Genomic DNA, 21,508 nt, shown 5'->3' with positions numbered 1-21,508 from the left:
ATTTAATCTAATAACATGATTGCTTAAGAATGGGAGGATTCCTGGTATAGTATTTGGTGAGTGATGACGTTTTCATCACTAATTTTTATGGGGTTCTTGGGTAACATAATATTAGTCCTCTATCTCTAATTGTTTTCCAAATTTGGTCCCTAACCTAGCTATAACTTTCAACTAACTGGTCCCAAGAATTATCAATTGGATTTGTCAATAAAAAATTTGCTTAAGAATTTAATTTCTCATCTGAGTCCACACCTAAAGATGACAACAAAAGTATATTTGAGGATGAAAGGATCAGATTGATAATTACTAGATACATTCTGGACCCAATTGCTTAATTATGTAGTTTAGGGACACAACTTAAAAAGGGTAATAGCTAATAAGTTGGGTGCGAATATATATGAGAATATTATCCCCTTTCTAAAACATTCCAAGGCATCTCTTCGTAATTTGGAGAAGATTTATTAGAGTATGTGGAGGAGTACATCCTAATCCTATCCGAATGATATTAATGTAGATCACAATTTTAATTGCAATCGGTGGCGATTTAGTTTAGTAAAAAGAAAATATCAACGGAGCTCGGTTTTCTCAACAGACAAAAACATGCCTAAGGCACAAGTCAGAATAAAACAATTTATAAATTGCAAAATGATACGGAAAAAAAGGCATTTCTTGTGTATATTTTATAGCTTCATGTGAACAAGGTTTAACAAAACATAAAGTGAAAAGGAAATCAGTACATGTAAAACAATGTAGCATAAGTACATATATAGTAAGAATATTAATATATACTACGTTGTTCACATTATAGAACAACCATGAGGGTTTTCATTGCTGAAAACTGCTCCTGTCTGGTGGTTAAAGATGGAGGAATGCACAGGATGATGATAATAACCATGATCGTTGCTATCATATCCATGCTTGTAGTAATTGTAAGAAGAGGAAGGCTGAGGAGCATGGTAAGTAAGTGGACCGTTAACTTGGTGTTGGTTGTAGTAATGGTCAGAATAGCTATGATGCTGTGGATTGTAAGGTAATTGCCAGAGCTCAGCCCTTCTTCCTGTCTTACGAACTGTCTTAAGAACCTTCTTTTGGTCAGCCCATCCTGTGACTGTCACCTTTTGCAACCCCATATCTATATCTATGTCATCTACGCCTGTGCGTGCACACATATAATAAATACAAAAGTTTAAGATATAGTCCAAGAAAATATGTCCAAAGAAAACCTTAAAAAGAGAGGAACAGAGAAAATAATTCATGAAAAAAAGGGATGATTAAGATGAAAATTGTCGCTTGCATAAAGTTTTTAGTGGAGGTGATTTCTTACCTTTGACTTTTTCCAGAGCATTTTTTACCTTGCTCTCGCATCCAGCACAATCCATATGCACTCTCATTTCTATGATCGACTGGGTAAAATACAACGAAAATTTTCAATACAACGGTGCCATTCTTTCCTTTCAGTTGTAATATGATACGAGAAAATATTAATTAATAGAAGACTCATACTAATTAACCTACGGTTATATAATTTCATCCACGACATCTATACACGCTTACCGCCATTGTAACTTTTGCTGCTGAAGCCTGAATTTGATTGTAGAAAAGAACGATTGAGTTGAAGTATATGATAGTATGAATATGTCAAACAAGGTGCTATATGCTCTCTATAAATAGAACATGTAATTTGATAAAATAATGGGAATGATTGGACTTGTAACTTATTATATAATTTAATATTGGACCGACTTTCTTTTCATATAATTACTTTGCAAATGGGATGCTGGATCTTGAAGGAAAGACCAACGGCAATTAATTAATTATCAAAGAAAATTAGACTCTACCATGTTAAAGAGGACGTCGTCATAGACAAATTCATAATGCAAGGGCATGCACATAGGTAATCATTCTCCTCTCTTAGCATTGACTTTGCAGCCTGGTATTCATAAATATTGAAAAAAATAATAATTACATAATATAGAAGTGCAAAGCACGTTTACAATTAATATGCTTAAAAGAGTATGATTAACTCATGTCACTTGACCGTTGGAACCGGTGGTGGAAATTGTAAACTTCACATGATATATAGCGATTCCATCGGATCCTGTTCTTTTTATTCTCTCATGAAGAAGTAATGTCACTGATTTTATTTTCTTTTAATTCGAATTAGTGTTTGATTGTTATAGCAATTATTAGTTAAAAAAAACAATGTAAATTATATCTTTTCCTCTAATTAAATTTATTTAATTTTGTGAGTACTAACAAGAATTTTAGTGAAAATTTACAAGTTAATATATTTTTATTTTAATTTTCAATGTTTTTCTTAAAAAACCATAAGCGAATTTTAATTTTCAAGTTGTAGAAAAACATTTATGAATCGGAAAAACAAAACCTAATTACAAAAAAAATGTGTAAATATACGAAAACCTTACAGACAATCTTTCATGTATTTCAGTTTTCACCCAAAAGTAAAAAAAATAATCAAAACTAATTCATAAAAGGAAACGATTTTGGCATCAGGATCAGAATTCTGTGCGGCAGAAGGGCACTTGAACATGTTTTCAAAGATATAAATATTTACTCTCGTTTTCTTCTGTTCAAGATTCTCTCTACTGTTGATGTACATGATAATTTCCTCCAAGAAATAGGTATATTCTTCGTCAAGAGCTTCATCAGCCCCATTTCCGTTTCAAACTTCTCAGGAAGCCAGTCTTTGGCCATCTCTACATAGTTCGGTTCCAAAATCCAATATTACAACCAACAAAACTCATCTCTGGTCTGATTGTCTGTAAGAAGCTGTACTTCGTATATATGTATTAGGGAGAATCCGCACTTGAGATCACCTTTGTCTTCACATGAGATGCACATAAGGATTTTTGTGAGTTATATTTATGAATTGTTACTATCTTGTCATCCATTTTCTCATGAAAGTTTATCTTTATAAGACTTCTCATTGTGATATTACAAGAAGACAATCTATGAAAAGGTTCTAGTCATTACTTGAATAAAAGTTTAATTTCTAATTGGTTTCAAAAGGATCCCTCGCTTTTCAATTAACAGGCTTTAATAGGCTGAATTAACCAAGGCCTACATTAATGTAGAAAATAATGAATCAAGGCCAAGCTCTATTGACTCATTTGTCTCAACAAAGTAGACTTTTCATGAGAATTTAGTGGATTTACAAGTGTTGTCTAAGTCAATAACCATCGAGACATTGCTAATTCCTCAATCCTAGCGTTAAGCAATGTGTGTGCAAATAAAAGTGTTTATGTAGTGTGTGTACATATATAAGTCCATATCTAATAAAAAAAACATGCATAAAAGAATAAGAAAATATAAAAGAATAAAAAAAAACAAAACCAGGCAAAAATAAAGTAAACAAAATTAATTAGGAAAGATACATTCATCATAAAATTAAATACATGAAGCTTAGCTGTAATGGTCAAAATCATCCCCATTGAAGTCATTGTTCTTTTGCACCTAACTAGAATTGTAAAAGTAGATAAGAAGTTGCCACTTAATTTATAATAACTAGAAATATTAATTGGTTTTTGAGGATTTTTTGATAAGAGACTGATAATATTAAAGGAAAGACGCATCACTCTAAAGCATCTAATAAGTCATTTTTATATTCTAAATTTCATGACAATGTATTTATTGGGCCTTTTTAATTATTTTTCTAAACTCATTATTTGTTTTCTTAAGAAGTGAAATCAAGGCCTCATCTTAAAGCCTGAAAATACAAGCATTAAACTTGAGAAGATGGTAAGTATTAAATTAGATTTCTAAGCCCATTTTTTCATTATATCAATGGATATATACTCCAAAATAGTACACTAAACCAAAACATACTATTTTAATTTACAAAATAAAATGCCAACCAGAAAAAAATTAACAATTGAAATTGTCCCGAGAAAGTTAAATTATTTTACTTTGATACATAATAAAATCTTATGTTGTTTTCTTTTAGTTTAGAGGATAGTTTTGAGGATATAAATAATGGTATTAATAGTGCAATTAGTTATGCAATAGAAAATTATTTTACCTTTAATACGCAAGAGAAATCTTAACAATAACCACTAAAACCAAAATAATTATATCAACAAATTAGAAAAAAGAGCTAATTTTGTTTTTCAACATAGATAAAATATATAATAATTTATTTTATTTTTCATGATATTTTGGGTTTCTAAATGGATGACCCCAAATCCAGCCCTAAACCCTATATTTTTTATGATAAAACTAATAAACCTATTTTTGGAAGAATGAAAAAGATGGACTATTTTGTTATTGATTTTTTAGACTAAAAAATTGAAATTTATTCTCGTGAAAATTATCCAGTAATTAAAGATGAAAAAATAAAAAATAAGCTCCAAATATCAATACCTTGAATTCCTAAAACCAAAACTAATTAGAATGTTTGTTTTTAGGTAACTTTTATGGTTGTAGTTTTAAAAAAATATGGTTAGCCGTGATTAGTTGGATTTAGATACATGTTTGGTAAAAATTGTAGTTGAAGTTTATATATAGCAAAAAATATATATAAAATATTTGGTGGAAGTGTGGTTGAAGTTGCTTTTCAAAGTGTTTTTTATTTGAAATGCATCAAAATAATAATTTTTTAATTTTTTAAAAATTATTTTTGATATCAGCGCATCAAAATGATCTGAAAACACCAAAAATATATCATTTTGAAGCAAAGAAAAAAAATAATTTTTTTAAAAGTGCTCTTAAAACACAAACAAAAACAAGATTTTGCAAAATTTAGTTAAAAAAACAAGTCAAAACTATTACACAAAATCTTTGTTTGAAACTCAATTTTTAATAAGTTACACAGTACAAAACACAGTATAATTTATTGCCAAATATCTTACCATGTTTATTTCATCGTAAATGCAAAAACAAGTAAAAAACAAGCGCAGCCTAGTAACCCAAAACACCTCCTCAAATAAAAAAAAAAAGAAAAAAAAAAAAAGAAAGGGTTTTATAGCTCTTTACCGCCTCTAGCAGGCTCCACGCCTCCAAAAACACACAAAACAGAAAACACCACCTCAAATAACAAAACAAGGGTTTTATAGCTCTTTACCGCCTCTATATAACTTATTAACACCTCTGTTTCTCCTCAAAAACCCTGTTTTCATCACAAATCCTTTCAAAAACTTTTCTTTTAACAAAATTCACTATGAATGATGCCTCCTAGGCTTCACTTGTTACCATTCACTGAAGTAGAAAGCCCCAATGCTCGTGCTAAAAAATCCTGCCATTCAGTGTTGCAGTTTAGCCTCTTGTACCCTTTTCCATGGCTTATCTGTGTCAAATCAACGACTACATCTCTTATTTTTTAAAATTTCTCATGATTTTCATCTGGGTATGTGATTTTTTGTTGCCTCTCTATACCTCTAGCTTGTTTTTTGAGAACTATGGTGGAAATTAAACTAGTCACTGAGGCAAAAATTGAGTCTTTTTGGTGGTGTTCACGTGGGGGCTTATGCCCTTTGTGTCAGTGGTTTTGCCTCTAAAAAATCCTTTCGAATTCATCAAGCTTTGATTGTTTTATGTTATTGAATTTGTTGGCGATTATTATATTGGATTTATCGCTTTTCCTGAGAGAAATCAATGAAGCAAAGAGATAAATCAAGTTTTGATTGGATTCATCAAGTTTTCTTTTTATTGATTGATCTTGGGTTCTGTTTGTTCTGTGATTAAAGTTATGTTTTTTTTCAGAAATTTTTGGTAGTGATGATTAATATACAACTTTAATGCCAGTTCTGCTACTGAAAATTCTTGATTGATAGAGCTGTTATAACTCCGAGCCATTTAATTTATAGATACAAAATAGTTTGAATAGCCTTATTACATTGCATCCGTTCATGAATTCCTTGTATATCTATTTTTAATGTTAAGAAATATGTAGGAGGTTTAAGGTTTTTGAGACTTGGCTATGGTAATTTTTGGTTTGAGCAAAATTGTAATGTAAGATTGCCTATGATGATATAATCCAATTTGTTTAAGGTGTAGTGGAGCCATGTCCCTGTTTATCAGGGAGAACCTACTTGGTGGAAGCTACATTACGATGATATTAATGGATTTAACTGAGGTAATTTGATTTTGAAATTTATGCAGTGTTCGATATGCTGTAAAAAATGGATTGGACGGTCTAATCTTTTTGTGAAGTTTTGTTGGAGTATTTATTTTTTGTTCTATACAAGGCCTGGAGATTTTTGTTTATTAAAAGGAGTAGAATAAGATTGTTAAATTTTTTGCATAAGAATTAACCAGGTTGATTAGTATTAATATAAAAATAAAAATAATAATTATTATAATTTTAAAATTTTAATAATAGTTGACACGATATAAGGTTTGAGTAATAAATCATGTTGATTGTTAATTTGGATGAATATAAAAATAAAAATAATTATTTTTATAATTTAAAACTTAATATAAATAATGATCCAAGGCAAGATTTTGATTATATGTTAGAAAGGTTGATCCAAGTCAATATATAAATAAATATAGTTGTTTTAATTGTTTTAAAATCTTATCCAAGAGTTGATATAAGATAAGACCTAGTCATGAGTTAGGAGGAGGATCAATCTAAGTTGATCTAAATTAAAAATAAATTAAAACAATCTTGTTTTTGATAAAAAAAAAAAGTCATAAGTTTTTTATTTGTGTTTTATCGGGTAAACTTAATTGTAGGTCAAATTGAATTTTTGACCGGGTCAAGTTAGATCAATTCTTCCACTAATTATTTTTTACTCGTGTCTTGGCTGATGTTAACCAAATACAAAATAAAATAAATTATTTAGTCTTAAAACACACTAAACATAAAAGTGAATTGATTTTTTTTTATCTCTGTTGTTCAAATTGAGTTTTAACTATCACTCTTTACACCTTGTCACTGGAATTAGGGTCTGAAAAACTCAGACATTGGGTGTTGTCATCAGCTTCATTTCCTTCATAACCCACTAGATCGGAGTTAGATCAAAGCACAACATCATTAATTCATTAATTTCTCAAAATGTTTATGTTCTGCTGTTTTATATACCCATTTTCCTCCTTTTTTTTATTATGGTTTTTCTTGTGCCTGTCGTAAAATTTTCCTTTGTTACTTTTTTTTTTTTTGGTTCTCGTAAAAGATTGGTTCTCGTAAAAGAATGTTTTACATTTCATGAGAATGATTTCGGTTAAACAAAAAGTTGGGAAGGTGAATGAAGTTGCAATGTGTAGAAATTGAAGTCCGAATTACCATTCAGCAATTAATGGAAATTATAATCAATATATATATTAGAAATTCAAGTCCTTCGAAAATTATGGCTCAGTGCCATTCATCTAGAATCAATGGTGAACTTGTGAGCCGTCATTCTATGATCTCTATATTGAAGGTGTTACCATTTCCCAAGTGCCAAAATTGAATTTTTCGATCATTGTACTCGTGAAAAGCAAGGTGAAATATCTGGATAAATAAAACCAACGTTACAGCTGATGCCATCAAGAAGATGACGAGAAGATAGTTTATAACACGAGCTAAATGAGAATCAATAATCTTCTTCAATATCAGACTCTTTTAAAGTCTGCTGTGAAGTGTTTATTTTCAATATTTTAAAATGGAGCGTACGTCAACTATGAATGCCGCGGACGCAAAGAAGATGTAGGCTACACCAATGAAACAAGTCGTGATTGCAAGCCATAATGATGGAGCTAGCACTGCATAACTTCCTGTGATGAATGCGATGACCATAGCTAGGATGGCATATATGATTAAATTAGTTGTCCGATCAGAGAAGTGTTGTTTTAAATCCTCTTCCACTTGACCTCTTTTTCCAAGCAGTGCCCAATAAAAGTGCAGGAAGAGAGCAGAAGTTGAGAGAACCATTGCTATTGCATCTGATATAACAAAGACTGCAAAAGCAGCATTTTTAATAAGAACTGCAGTGCCTTGTTCGTTTTTGTAACCGCCAGGCATGGTGAAAGCAGCTGCAAATGTTACTGTTGCTACGAGTGCCGCTACAACTATATGAGCCTCGATTCCTCTCTCAGTAATAGAGAAGTCATCTTCTTTCATCATAGGTATGGGCCGTTGAAGCGGTCCACTCCGTACATCTTTCAATGATTCCAAAATCTCTTTCTGCAACAAGTTTCGGCTATGAAATTAAACGAATCTTTCTTTTCCTTTATCATCTGTAGACTCTCAACCTTTGTTCGCTATCATAACCAGCGAGTTTGAAATCAAGTAATTTTGTTTCTTTTAGCTAGCAACAATATATATTGCTTTTCTTGCTACGAGGGCTGTTTGTTTTTTAGTTTTAAATTGTTTTTAGATATGATTTAAAAGTGTGTTGCTTGGAAATAAATTAAATTAAATTAAATTTTTTAATATATTTTAAAATTTTTGATGTGTTGATGTTAAAAATAAAAAAATTATTTTAATCAATTAAAATATCAAACACACTATAAAACAAACAAATAAAGAAACCAACATCAGTCTAGGGACAAAGCAAATAGTGTTAATCAATTATAAGTGTTGAAGTTGAAGGTATAATTTTGTTATATTGCCAAAAGGATTTCTATTCTATTTTTATTTTATTTTTTAAAAAATGGAGAAAAACCAAGTGAATTTATGTTTGATTGATGTGCTTTATTAAAGTTTTTTTTTTTAACAAGAATGAATATTATAAATTCTCTTGATGCGTCCTTTGATATTTATGAAAATAATCTTACATCATTCCTATGACAATTTAAATTTAATTTTGTTTTGGTAAGATAGCTTTGTTTTGCTTTTTCAAATGCAAAGACTCTTTCGCGTGTACGAGTGCGACTAGTTAAAAAGTCAAATCGAGGGAATTACCTTTTCTTCAGGAAAATTTCCTACCAAGATGTCATCAACGCTGAGGTTTTGCTTGTTAAGGCCACACATCTTCTTTTTCGCATGTCTCCAATCACTACTCAAATGCTTCTGGGGGAAATTGCCGAAAGCAGCAAATAGATGCAATGGTGTGTTTCCATCGTTATCCTTCTCGTATATAAGTACGTCAAATTTAGGAATCCATCGAGAGATATAATAGATAGCAGCAAGTCCTTTTATAGTTGTGGCAGAAAAGTGAAGGGCATTCCAACCTCTGGTATCCACTAGTTCACAACAAGCTGGACAAGTGATCATAATCTCTTTCATTGCTGGCAGATTGCCTCGAACGACGGCCAAGTGAAGGGCTGTTCTCTTCTCTGAATCAACAATGTAGGCTGCGGACACATCATGTTTTAGTAATACTTTTACTGTTAGAAAACTTGTCAATAAAGGGAAAAAGGCAGCGTAGTGAAGTGGTGACCGCCCGTCATCGTCGGTTCTTCTCGTCAAACTCGCGTCTCTTTCTAATATCTTTCTTGCTGTCTCTGCAATAAACCATAAAAAACAATATGGTACATATTAGGTAATATATGAATAATATTATGGTTAATTAATGCGTAATCTACGCTACTAATTTAGTCATAAGTTAATATTTAATTTTGCATTTTTCTCTCTTTAATTGTATTATAAATGCCCTTCTTTTCCTTTTCATCTTTTTTTCCCCTTCAAAACTCTCTTCCCTTTCTGGGAAGTTTGCTTTATAAAAGAGAATTAAAAACCATTAAATTTTGCCATTTTTTATTGTTCTTAAAAAACAATTATATCTAGATTTTTGCGCGCTCAATCAGGACTTTCATTGCATTGGAATGCCCATATCTTGCCGCAAAATGTAGTGGGGTTTCGCCTTTAGTATTGGCTTGCAATACTAGTTGTGGACACATATCAATAATTTGGCCAACAAAATCAGTGGATTCTGATCCTCTACGTTGGTTTTCTAAGTAAACATGAAGAATTGTGTTTTTTTTTGGAGTCAATAGCTCAATGAGAGAAGTTGCAAGACGATCCTTAAATGGGTTGATGTTGCCTGCTTCTGCAGCTACATACAATGCCGGTTCCATGTAAGTGATGCTATTCATTTGTTGATCAGAGGAATTCATCTTGTATGACTGTTGTTTGTTGAAAATGGTTGTTGATAGAAGAAACTATTTTGGCTAGTTCCATTTACTAGCTAGGCTTGTAAGCCTATTTATACTAATTCATCAATATGGAAAAATAAATAAATAAAGCAGAGGAAGCTGTCTGAGTTCTGTGAGAGAATAGAATAAAAATGAATTTAGAAGTTTCACCTAATGATTTAAATTTTTATATGTTCAAAAAATATAAAACAAATTATAAAAATAAATTTAAATTTTTAAGTTGAGATGGTTATTTAATATTTTCAAATAATAAATGATTTCTTAAAAAGTTTAATTACATGCTTAGGAAATAGTAGACGAGTACAGATGGAAATAAAAAAAAAGAAAAAAAAGAAGAGGAAACCATTGTGATATAAGTCTTCTGGGATACATTATTTTAAAGTAAGATATGCTTTAGCACAATCATATTTCGTTTCTTTTCACTTTTTGTTGCAATTTTCTCTGCCTTGCTGGGAAATTATGCAACATAGGTAGTAATTCAAAAAATTATTAAGAACACAAAATTGAACAAAAATAATGACAAAAAAACCAAAAAAATGCCAAAAAAAACACACACACACACACAAAAAGAAGAAAAATAAATGAAAAATTCTTCCCTTAATGGCATACTTAATTCCAGCTAAGAATTAAAAAACAAAAAGAAAATAAAAGAAATAAATTGTTAATAAACCCAAAAATAAATAATAAAAAAAAGACAATATACCTGAGAATGAGAAGAGAAGAGGAGGCTTGATTTCGGTTGAGAAGGAGAGAGAGAGAGAAGATAATTGTTAGTTGAGAAGAAGAGAGAATTAAGAAGATAATATCTCATTTGTTCTGATTCTGGTCTTTTTAATTTAGATTTACCAACGAAATTACCAGCAAACTATTAAATATTAATATTTTTAATATTTCCAATGGTGATTTTGTCTGTAAAGTCAAATGAAAATTTCCAACTTGTATGAAAATTCTTAGAAACCTCTCCAACTATCACCAATGACTTTTAAGTCCATCGGTTATTCCATTAGAAAAAAAAAGTAAATAGTCAACAATTACTAGAAGCAGTAATTATTAGCGTATTGGAATTCTTATAGTCATTAGAATATAATGATAGACACATTTTATCAGTATACCCGTGTGTAATGTACACCATGAATAGTGACAGGGAGAAGGGAAACATTTTCCATCGTCACTAGAATATACCAACAAATACATTTTGTCGGTATACCCGTGTATAATGTACATTATGTCAGTATTTTCATCATTGTAAAACAATGTTTGATGCTAAATTGTATATGTATTCCTTATCTATCCATCCTACAAATACTTAAATTCACAAGTGCACATACAACACAATAACAATAGCTCACATTACAATAATAAAACAAATATTTCCTTGTCATTCAACAATAAATTAACATCATTGTCATTATATTGAAGTGAGTTTCATCCACAAATACTACATTATAATTTATGACATTATATATTCGTGTTGTGCAAATTAATCAGAATTTTCTTCTTGTTCGTTAATTGACTCGTCTTCATCTCCATCATAATCTTATACATTGATTTCATCATTATCATCATCTTCATCAACTTGTGAATGTCTGCGAAAGCTCAAAACATCGTTCAACTCCTTAGCATCAACATCAACATCAACAAAAATATTATTGACTATGTGAAATTTTAAATTTTCTTCTAAGTCATTAAACAAAACAACTTGATATGGATCAACTAACTTTTCAAGTTAAAAGACATCATCTCCCACAGTTAATTCATTGTTCTCATCCTGAACAACCTCGATATGACCCCTGAGTTTGGTTTTCACTACGAATAATCAATCAACTTTTGAATGATAATTTCTAAAAAAAAAATGATGTATATGTAAATAACTTATTAGTATTGCTTGATACAAACAAAGACATCGTCGAAGTTGTAGAGTCTAGACTTTGAATTAATTTCAACCAAACCATAATGGTGATCTTCTCTGATTTCTCTGTTATTGGTGTCATACCAATATCATTTAAATAAAAATACTTTATCATGCTCGCTATAATATTGCAATTCACTTACCTCTTCTAACTTCTCATAATAGTCAACTTCAAACTTATTAGAAGTCAATCCCTTAACACAAAGCCTACTATTATATCTTTCTACCCTGCCTATATTTTTTAATATGAAACACATGTGCATTGATGAAATACCAGTTGTAACACTTCACATTTCTTTTAGGATCTGTACTTAGTAAAGATAAAGTAACACTTGCATTCCCTCCAAATTGATAAACATGATACATGAAATATAACCATGAACAATTAACGAGAAATGTGTAATAAAATTAAGTATCCCAAAAGATAAGAATAATTAAATAGCACTTATATATGTTTTGAACCATGTGGAAAACTGTTCATTTTGTAATTGAAATATTTGAGATTCAGTCTGCTATGAATTTTGGAACAATAAAAATTGATGATGTTTCCTATATAGAATTCAATAATGTATCATTTTATAATATTATAAGAGATAAATTGATCGAGAATAAAGATATGTTAAGTAGTATACTTACTGAATAAAAGATTTCAGTTCGGTTAAATAGTTTGTGAATTTTATTTCTCACAAATATTTTCCCTCACAATATTTTTTAGTACAGGTCGTCTAGAATGAGATAATATTAACAAACTACCACTAAACAGCATTTTATGAACATGTACATGATATTTTATGTAGAATGAAATGTTATTATATACATTGAAATGTTGTTTTATTTTAGGGTGTGCATAACTTCCTAGAAAGTCAAAGTATCAATGTTTTCTCTTATAAAAGAATAAACAAAAGTGCAAAAATAATCACATCTCTTTTCCTTTTCACTTTTGTAATGCGAAATCCTTTACCTTGCTAGGAAGTTATGCTTTACACAAGGAAATGAAGAATAAAAAAAAATTAAATTTTTTTTATTGTCCTTAAAAAACAATTACGTAGACAAATGAGGTTTATTCATATGATAGAAGCATTGCATCTCCTATATATAATATATTTATTATATCACTATAATAAATATATTATAGTGATATATTAGATATGTTGTAAAATTAAATATAATAAATAGAATCAAACTATAACTTAAGGCGTATATAGACCTGTTTTAAAAGATATTTTCTCAACACAAGGCTGTCCTCCAGAATCCAACAACTTCTTCATCTAAAGACGAGAGTTACATAAACAACGACAAAGATAGAAAAGAAATACTAGCAAACCTTGCAAATACAAAAAAATAATAATATGATTTTTTTTTCTTTTCCTATATTTGATTGTAAGAGTAGATGGTATATATAGGCTACTAACATGTAATAGCTAGGTACAAAATAAATTAGAAAATTAAAAAATTATTACAATAGTTAAAGAAATAAAAGAGGTGTTAGGGAATTAAAAAGTTATGGCTATTAATAAAAATTAAAAAAAAAAGAGTTGTTAAAAAGAGTTAGAGCTGTTAAAAAAATATTCACAAAAATCTGATTTCTTTGTAACCCATTTCCATTAGCACAGATATTACATTATTTAAAAAACTTGTGACCATTTTCAAATGCAAATTTAAAATTGTTTTGAAAAAATTAATAATATATATATAGTCGCTTATTGGTCGCAAAATATTGATGATAAAATTCCTATTTTGTATGGAATAATTAATTTTTCTAATTAGATAGTTATTGCTAACTAATATTATAGTGATCATCATAATTTTTTTTAAATAATTAATTTTTATATAAAAAAACATTAACAACAATAATGATCATAATTTTCAATAATGAAACAAAAATTTTAGCTAAAATTTGGGAACATTAATTACAACCAAAACAATCAGTACTAGATTTGCTATCAAATAAAGTTCTGTTGAATTTTTTAAAAAAAATATAATAATTTTTTGGAATGATTTGCTAATCACAAATAGAAAATAAAGAGTTTAAAAACAAAATGTGATCCAATTTTTTAGTTTCATTCACTTCACTGAATAGAGTTTTATGAATGTATACATAGCATATACAGTAAAATGTTGTTTTAGTTTAGTATATGTTTCTATGGGGGGTTGTGTGTGTTTGATTTAATTACTTTTTAAGTCCGACAAATATTGATGTAGCGGGAAGATAGAAAAATTGCAGAAAGGAAGAATGTAGTTTTTATTATTCTGTACTGGACAACATATATAATCAAAACGGTTTGTATTTAAATACATCAGTACAAGAGTAAGAAAAGGAGGTATGCATAATTGTAGCAGATATTCTTCAAGAGTTATAGCATAAGATTTATCAAGATTATGGCACATCATCAGGAAGCTTGATTAGGGATTTTCTGAATATAAGCTTCCTTCTCATAAGCATTTTTCTTATCAGAAACCTTAACACGAGATACTTAGATATATACGAGTGTCAAAGTATCGATATTCTCTATTTATAGAAAAGAAAAAAAAGATTAAAAAAAAGAGCTAACATAATCACATTTCTTCTCCTTTTTTTTTTTGTTGCGAAATCCTTTGCCTTGCTAGGAAGTTTAAAAGAGTAAGAAAAGGATATATGCATAATTCTAGGAGATATTCTTCAAGAATTATAGCATAAGATTTATCACGATCACGGCAAATCATGAGGAAGCTTGATTTGGGATTTCCTGCATGTAGGCTTCCTTCTCTGAAGCATTTTCCTTATCAGAAACCTTAACACGAGATACTTAGATATATACGAGTGTCAATGTATCGATATTCTCTATTTACATAAAAGAAAAAAAAGATTAAAAAAAAGTGCTAACATAATAACATTTCTTTTCCTTTTCTTTTTTGTTTTGCAAAATCGTTTGCCTTGCTAGGAAGTTTAAAAGAGTAAGAAAAGGAGATATGCATAATTGTAGCAGATATTCTTCAAGAATTATAGCATAAGATTTATCAAGATCACGTCAGATCACGAGGAACCTTTATTTGGGATTTCCTTAACGTAAGCTTCCTTCTCTGAAGCATTTTCGTTATTAGAAATCTTAACACGAGATACTTAGATATATACGAGTGTCAAAGTATCAATATTCTCTATTTATAGAAAAGAAAAAAAAAGATTAAAAAAAAAGCTAACATAATCACATTTCTTTTCCTTTTCTTTTTTTGTGTTGCAAAATCCTTTACCTTGCTAGGAACTTTAAAAGAGTAAGAGAAGGAGATATGCATAATTCTTGCAGATATTCTTCAAGAATTATAGCATACGATTTTTCAAGATCGCGGCATATCACGAGGAAGCTTGATGTGGGATTTCCTGAACGTAAGCTTCATTCTCTGAAGCATTTTCCTTATCAGAAAACTTAACACGAGATACTTAGATATATACGAGTGTCAATGTATCGATATTCTCTATTTACATAAAAGAAAAAAAAGATTAAAAAAAAGTGCTAACATAATAACATTTCTTTTCCTTTTCTTTTTTGTTTTGCAAAATCCTTTGCCTTGCTAGGAAGTTTAAAAGAGTAAGAAAAGGAGATATGCATAATTGTAGCAGATATTCTTCAAGAATTATAGCATAAGATTTATCAAGATCGCGACAGATCATGAGGAAGCTTGATTTGGGATTTCCTGAACGTAAGCTTCCTTCTCAGAAGCATTTTCCTTATCAGAAACCTTAACACGAGATACTTAGATATATACGAGTGTCAAAGTATCGATATTCTCTATTTATATAAAAGAAAAAAAAGATTAAAAAAAAGATCTAACATAATCACATTTCTTTTCCTTTTCTTTTTTGTGTTGCGAAATCCTTTGCCTTGCTAGGAAGTTTAAAAGAGTAAGAAAAGGATATATGCATAATTCTAGGAGATATTCTTCAAGAATTATAGCATAAGATTTATCACGATCACGGCAAATCATGAGGAAGCTTGATTTGGGATTTCCTGCATGTAGGCTTCCTTCTCTGAAGCATTTTCCTTATCAGAAACCTTAACACGAGATACTTAGATATATACGAGTGTCAATGTATCGATATTCTCTATTTACATAAAAGAAAAAAAAGATTAAAAAAAAGTGCTAACATAATAACATTTCTTTTCCTTTTCTTTTTTGTTTTGCAAAATCCTTTACCTTGCTAGGAAGTTTAAAAGAGTAAGAAAAGGAGATATGCATAATTGTAGCAGATATTCTTCAAGAATTATAGCATAAGATGTATCAAGATCACGTCAGATCACGAGGAACCTTTATTTGGGATTTCCTTAACGTAAGCTTCCTTCTCTGAAGCATTTTCGTTATCAGAAACCTTAACACGAGATACTTAGATATATACGAGTGTCAAAGTATCAATATTCTCTATTTATAGAAAAGAAAAAAAAAGATTAAAAAAAAAGCTAACATAATCACATTTCTTTTCCTTTTCTTTTTTTGTGTTGCAAAATCCTTTGCCTTGCTAGGAAGTTTAAAAGAGTAAGAGAAGGAGATATGCATAATTCTTGCAGATATTCTTCAAGAATTATAGCATAAGATTTTTCAAGATCGCGGCATATCACGAGGAAGCTTAATGTGGGATTTCCTGAACGTAAGCTTCATTCTCTGAAGCATTTTCCTTATCAGAAACCTTAACACGAGATACTTAGATATATACGAGTGTCAATGTATCGATATTCTCTATTTACATAAAAGAAAAAAAAGATTAAAAAAAAGTGCTAACATAATAACATTTCTTTTCCTTTTCTTTTTTGTTTTGCAAATTCCTTTGCCTTGCTAGGAAGTTTAAAAGAGTAAGAAAAGGAGATATGCATAATTGTAGCATATATTCTTCAAGAATTATAGCATAAGATTTATCAAGATCACGGCAGATCATGAGGAACCTTTATTTGGGATTTCCTTAACGTAAGCTTCCTTCTTTGAAGCATTTTTGTTATCAGAAACCTTAACACGAGATAGTTATATACGACTGTCAAAGTATCGATATTCTCTATTTATAGAAAAGGAAAAAAAAATTAAAAAAAAAAGCTAACATAATCACATTTTTTTTCCTTTTCTTTTTTGTGTGGCAAAATCCTTTGCCTTGCTCGGAAGTTTAAAAGAGTAAGAAAAGGAGATATGCATAATTCTAGCAGATATTCTTCAAGAATTATATCATAAGATTTATAAAGATCGGCAGATCACAAGGAAGCTTGATGTGGGATTTCCTGAACATAAGCTTCCTTCTCTGAAGCATTTTCATTATCAGAAACCTTAACTCGAGATACTTAGATATATACGAGTGTCAAAGTATCGATATTCTCTATTTATAGAAAAGAAAAAAAAAGATTAAAAAAAAATGAGCTAACATAATCACATTTCTTTTCCTTTTCTTTTTTGTGTGGCAAAATCCTTTGCCTTGCTCGGAAGTTTAAAAGAGTAAGAAAAGGAGATATGCATAATTCTAGCAGATATTCTTCAAGAATTATAACATAAGATTTATCAAGATCACGGCATATCATGAGGAAGCTTGATGTGGGTTTTCCTGAACGTAGCTTCATTCTCTGAAGCATTTTCCTTATCAGAAACCTTAACACGAGATACTTAGATATATATGAGTGTCAAAGTATCGATATTCTCTATTTATAGAAAATAAAATAAAATTTAAAAAACAGTTATAACATAATCACATTTCTTTTCCTTTTGTTTTTTTGTGTTGCAAAATCCTTTTTCTTGTTAGGAAGTTATGCTTTACACAAGGAAATTAACAACGAAAGTATTTTTGAAAAATTTTATTGTCCTTTAAAAACTATTAGGAAGACAAGTGTGGTCATTCATATTGAGCATTTGTCAAGTTCAAGAGTACAGACAACATAAAAAAACTGGGTATGATAGAAGCATTGCTTCTCTAGCATCTTTTATGATAAGCTAAGAAAACAGATTTACTATAGAGTTTAACATATCTAAATTAATCAAAAATTACATTTTTATAATCTTAACATCATAGTATTCTAGATGAATTAATTTGATTAATGAATCAGTTAATAAAAAATTAATTAATAATAATAATTGTGGATCACGTATAGTTCGAACCGGTCTCAAATAAGGTATGAGACAAAAAAAATGTTCATAAAAATCTAATTTCTTTGTAACCCATTTGCATTAGAAAAAATATTTTCTATTCAAAAAAAATTGTGACCACCTTTCAAATGCAAGTTTGAAACAATTTAAAAAAAACATTAATAATATATATATATAGGTCATATATTGGTTGCAAAAAAAATGATAAAAATTCTATGTAGTATGGAATAATTAATTTTTATAATTAGATAGTTGTTAATAATTAATATCATAGTAATCATCATCATTTAAAAAAAAATTAATTTTCATAAATAATAATAATAATAAAACTTTTCAATAATAAAAAATATTTTAAAATGTTTGCTAAGATTTGTGAACAATATTTACAACTAATCCCAAATTTTCTATCAAATAAAATCCAGTTTTAGTTTTTTTTTTAAATATTCATTGTTTTGGAATGATTAGTTGGTCACAAGTAGAAAGTAAAGAATTTTTTTAAAAAATTGTTATCGAATTTTTAAATTTCATTCACTAAATAGCATTTTATGAATTTGTGCACAATATTTTTAAAAAATATGGTACATATTAGGTAAAATGTGAATAATATTATGGTTAATGCGTAATCTACGCTACTAATTTAGTGATAAGTTAATATTTAATTTGGCCTTTTTCTCTCTTTAATTGTATTATAAATGCCCTTTCTTGCTTTCTACGTTCTTTGGTTCTTATAGTCGCTATTCAATATATTTTTTTTGTTTTTTATTATTTGGTCATATTTAAAATAATAATATGGAAATGTCAACAGCTCCAACTTCATTTAAACTAGATGACCAAAGTTTTTAAGAAAAACTATAAAAAACAAGAATAAAGTTCAATATTATTATGAGCCTTTAAATTATCATTTTAACGTGGAATCCAATAGTCTTACTAATCTAATAATTCATTTGTGTTCTTTTTTTTTTATTTTTTTTTTATTTATGTTAGGGAAATGATACGCCCACACATACATGTCATATAGATTCCTTACATGCAAACGTATATAAGAACATTTTGGTCCTAAAATCTTATAATCATGCAAATAAGTCCTTAATTAAATAGACAAGGAAATTCATTGTCTTCTTATTATGTATTTTCTTTCCCTTGTATCTTCCAATGAATTATATAAGTAATAAATACAATTTAACCTTTAATTTAACAAACATACAATGAATATTTTTTTTTTCTTCCTTTATTAACTTCTATATCAAATAAATGTGATAGAGTAAACGAAGAATTTGACAAATGAACAATAAATGAAAAGAACAATATCCTAAAGGTTAAAATAAGATTTTTTTAAGAAACATAAAATAAATGAGTTTAAATAAAAAGAAACTAAAACCTAAAAAATACAATATATTGTGTACTAAACAGATAGGTTTTTCTTGAATTAAAAACGAATTTAGTTTTTTTAATAAAAAAAACCTTAAATTATGTAGGGACTACTTAAAAATTATAAGTTACATCAGGATTTGTTTGTGTTGAATAAAAATTTAGAAACACTTTAAATTTGGTATTAGATTATAAAGACAAAGCACAATAAATAAGTCCCAAACCAAAAGCACCAGAATTAACCCAAACAAACTCCAGCACTCTCTCTCACTCTGTTTTTGTCGTTAAAGTTGCTTCGACTTGAAAAGTTCAACGATAAGTCTCCGAAAGAAATTTCCCACAGCATCTCAATTTTCTCTTTCTGACAGCATTTCATCCTCTCTTTCAATGAAAAATATGACCTCAGTCGCCCAGGGATTCACTAAGTCGCTTGCGATGACAGTGGTATCGGAGATCGGCGATAAGACTTTTTTCGCTGCCGCGATCTTGGCCATGCGTCACCCAAGAAGACTTGTTTTGTCAGGTTGCCTAGCGGCTTTGATAGTTATGACTATCCTTTCTGCTGCTGTTGGCTGGGCTGCTCCAAATCTGATCTCTCGTGCGTGGACTCATCACATAACAACAATATTGTTTTTTGGATTTGGGCTTTGGTCCTTGTGGGATGGATTTAATGACAAAGGGGAGGCTGAAGAATTGGCAGAAGTTGAAGCAAAATTGGATGCTGATTGGAAAGCTAACACAGGAACGGCCAAAGCTGGTAGCAAGGACAGTGATGAATTGAAAAAGCAGAGGCGGACATTTCTTTCACAGTTCTTCTCACCTATACTCTTGAAAGCATTTTCCATCACATTCTTTGGTGAATGGGGTGACAAGAGCCAGATAGCCACCATTGGTTTGGCTGCTGATGAGAACCCGTTTGGTGTTGTTATAGGTGGAATTGTAGGGCAAGCACTGTGTACTACTGCCGCTGTCATCGGTGGAAAGAGCTTGGCATCTCAAATATCTGAGAAAATAGCTGCGTTGTCAGGTGGAGTTCTTTTTATTGTTTTTGGAATCCAATCCTTCCTTTCAACGGTTGAGTAGACCCATCATCTAACACGTAGGTGGTGGTTAGGTATTAGTGACTTTCATACATTAAGAAGGTGATCACTCTCCGAAGGACGCAGCAAGGTATGGTTATTTACAAGAGCAATTGCTCAACTCATAAATTTCCTGCTTCAAAGAGCAGTAGCATGTTTGATTATCAAAACCAAGAGCGTGTTATATGCTATTTAAATGATATTCTATTGGATCCTGATATATCTTAAATTGAATGAAGCATTCTGAGGCACCGAAGTTGCCCTACACGCGGTTGATTTTATGCATGCAAAAAAAAACAAAATTGATTTTTTGATATATTATTATAACCTTGATGACCAAATGGTTACAAGTTCGAATCTTATCATCTTCATCTATTTGATAAAAATTAAGCATAAAGTAATATGAGTTTGTGCAAGTTTCAAGTCCAAATGACTTTTACTTGAGGGGGTGTATTAGAGAATAATATAAATCATATATTGGAGCCTCACCTAAAACTTAAGCTTTTGGGTTGAATTGGTTCTTTGACAGTATATAACCACTGTTTTTAAAGATATTTTCTCAACACAAGACTTGTCCTCCAGGATCCAACAACTTCTTCTTCTAAAGACGAGAGTTACAGAAACAACGACAAATATAAAAAAAAAATACCAGCAAACCTTGCAAACACAACAAAATAATAATATGATTTTTTTTTCTTTTGCTATGTTTGATTGTAAGAGTAGATGGTATATATAGACTATTAATAGCTAGGTAGAAAATAAATTAGAAAATTAAAAAATTATTACAATAGTTAAAGAAATAAAAGAGGTGTTAGAAAATTAAAAAGTTATGGCTATTAAAAAATTAAAAAAAAAAGAGTTGTTAAAAAGAGTTAGAGCTGTTAACAAATACTCACAAAAATCTGATTTCTTTGCAACCCATTTCCATTAGCACAGATATTTCATTATTTAAAAAACTTGTGATCATTTTCAAATGCAAATTTAAAATGGTTTTGAAAAAATTAATAATATATATTGGTTGAAAATTCTA

General features: G+C 29.6%; 3 protein-coding genes and 4 non-coding genes across 8 annotated transcripts; 5 read left to right on the top strand and 2 right to left on the bottom strand.

Annotated features, from left to right (window-relative positions):
- Positions 1-649: 649 nt before the first annotated feature.
- LOC133668814 (heavy metal-associated isoprenylated plant protein 28) lies at positions 650-1,657 on the bottom strand. Of its 2 annotated transcripts, none has more exons than XM_062088824.1 (3): positions 1,555-1,657; positions 1,325-1,403; positions 650-1,153 (listed from the first exon to the last, which is right to left on the bottom strand). In XM_062088824.1, the coding sequence occupies exons 1-3, from the start codon at positions 1,558-1,560 to the stop codon at positions 798-800; spliced, it is 441 nt and encodes a 146-aa protein (XP_061944808.1). In that variant the 5' UTR covers positions 1,561-1,657; the 3' UTR covers positions 650-797. The 2 variants fall into 2 exon arrangements, with proteins under 2 accessions (XP_061944808.1, XP_061944809.1); XM_062088825.1 differs by having other exon boundaries at positions 1,516-1,646.
- A 3,519-nt stretch (positions 1,658-5,176) lies between these two features.
- Positions 5,177-5,327, top strand: LOC133668867 (small nucleolar RNA snoR134). The gene has a single exon (XR_009833821.1). It is a non-coding gene; the product is annotated as a small nucleolar RNA snoR134 (small nucleolar RNA).
- A 395-nt stretch (positions 5,328-5,722) lies between these two features.
- Positions 5,723-5,813, top strand: LOC133668856 (small nucleolar RNA Z223). The gene has a single exon (XR_009833810.1). It is a non-coding gene; the product is annotated as a small nucleolar RNA Z223 (small nucleolar RNA).
- A 162-nt stretch (positions 5,814-5,975) lies between these two features.
- LOC133668857 (small nucleolar RNA Z278) lies at positions 5,976-6,093 on the top strand. Its single transcript, XR_009833811.1, has one exon. It is a non-coding gene; the product is annotated as a small nucleolar RNA Z278 (small nucleolar RNA).
- A 794-nt stretch (positions 6,094-6,887) lies between these two features.
- Positions 6,888-6,994, top strand: LOC133668864 (small nucleolar RNA snoR97). Its single transcript, XR_009833818.1, has one exon. It is a non-coding gene; the product is annotated as a small nucleolar RNA snoR97 (small nucleolar RNA).
- A 436-nt stretch (positions 6,995-7,430) lies between these two features.
- Positions 7,431-9,401, bottom strand: LOC133706159 (protein ACCELERATED CELL DEATH 6-like). The gene is made up of 2 exons (XM_062131631.1): positions 8,843-9,401; positions 7,431-8,122 (listed from the first exon to the last, which is right to left on the bottom strand). Exons 1-2 carry the CDS (start codon positions 9,164-9,166, stop codon positions 7,589-7,591), a joined length of 858 nt encoding a protein of 285 aa, XP_061987615.1. The 5' UTR covers positions 9,167-9,401; the 3' UTR covers positions 7,431-7,588.
- A 10,198-nt stretch (positions 9,402-19,599) lies between these two features.
- LOC133668244 (GDT1-like protein 4) lies at positions 19,600-20,745 on the top strand. The gene has a single exon (XM_062088018.1). The coding sequence runs from the start codon at positions 19,787-19,789 to the stop codon at positions 20,480-20,482; it is 696 nt and encodes a 231-aa protein (XP_061944002.1). The 5' UTR covers positions 19,600-19,786; the 3' UTR covers positions 20,483-20,745.
- Positions 20,746-21,508: the final 763 nt, after the last annotated feature.

Source organism: Populus nigra, chromosome 11 (genome assembly GCF_951802175.1).
Source record: "Populus nigra chromosome 11, ddPopNigr1.1, whole genome shotgun sequence".
In the NCBI taxonomy this organism is placed as follows: domain Eukaryota; kingdom Viridiplantae; phylum Streptophyta; class Magnoliopsida; order Malpighiales; family Salicaceae; genus Populus; species Populus nigra.
Note: the sequence above shows the minus strand (reverse complement) of the source record. Positions and strands in the feature narration are given on the sequence as shown.

Excerpts from the sequence above, each read along its gene's own strand:
- LOC133668814 (XM_062088824.1), bottom strand. Across the intron at positions 1,154-1,324 it reads TGCTCTGGAAAAAGTCAAAG|GCGTAGATGACATAGATATA; the intron begins GTAAGAAATCAC and ends GTGCACGCACAG.
- LOC133706159 (XM_062131631.1), bottom strand. The coding sequence starts at position 9,166 with ATGAAAGAGATTATGATCACTTGTCCAGCTTGTTGTGAACTAGTGGAT. Across the intron at positions 8,123-8,842 it reads GAAATTTTCCTGAAGAAAAG|AAAGAGATTTTGGAATCATT; the intron begins GTAATTCCCTCG and ends AACTTGTTGCAG.
- LOC133668244 (XM_062088018.1), top strand. The coding sequence starts at position 19,787 with ATGAAAAATATGACCTCAGTCGCCCAGGGATTCACTAAGTCGCTTGCG.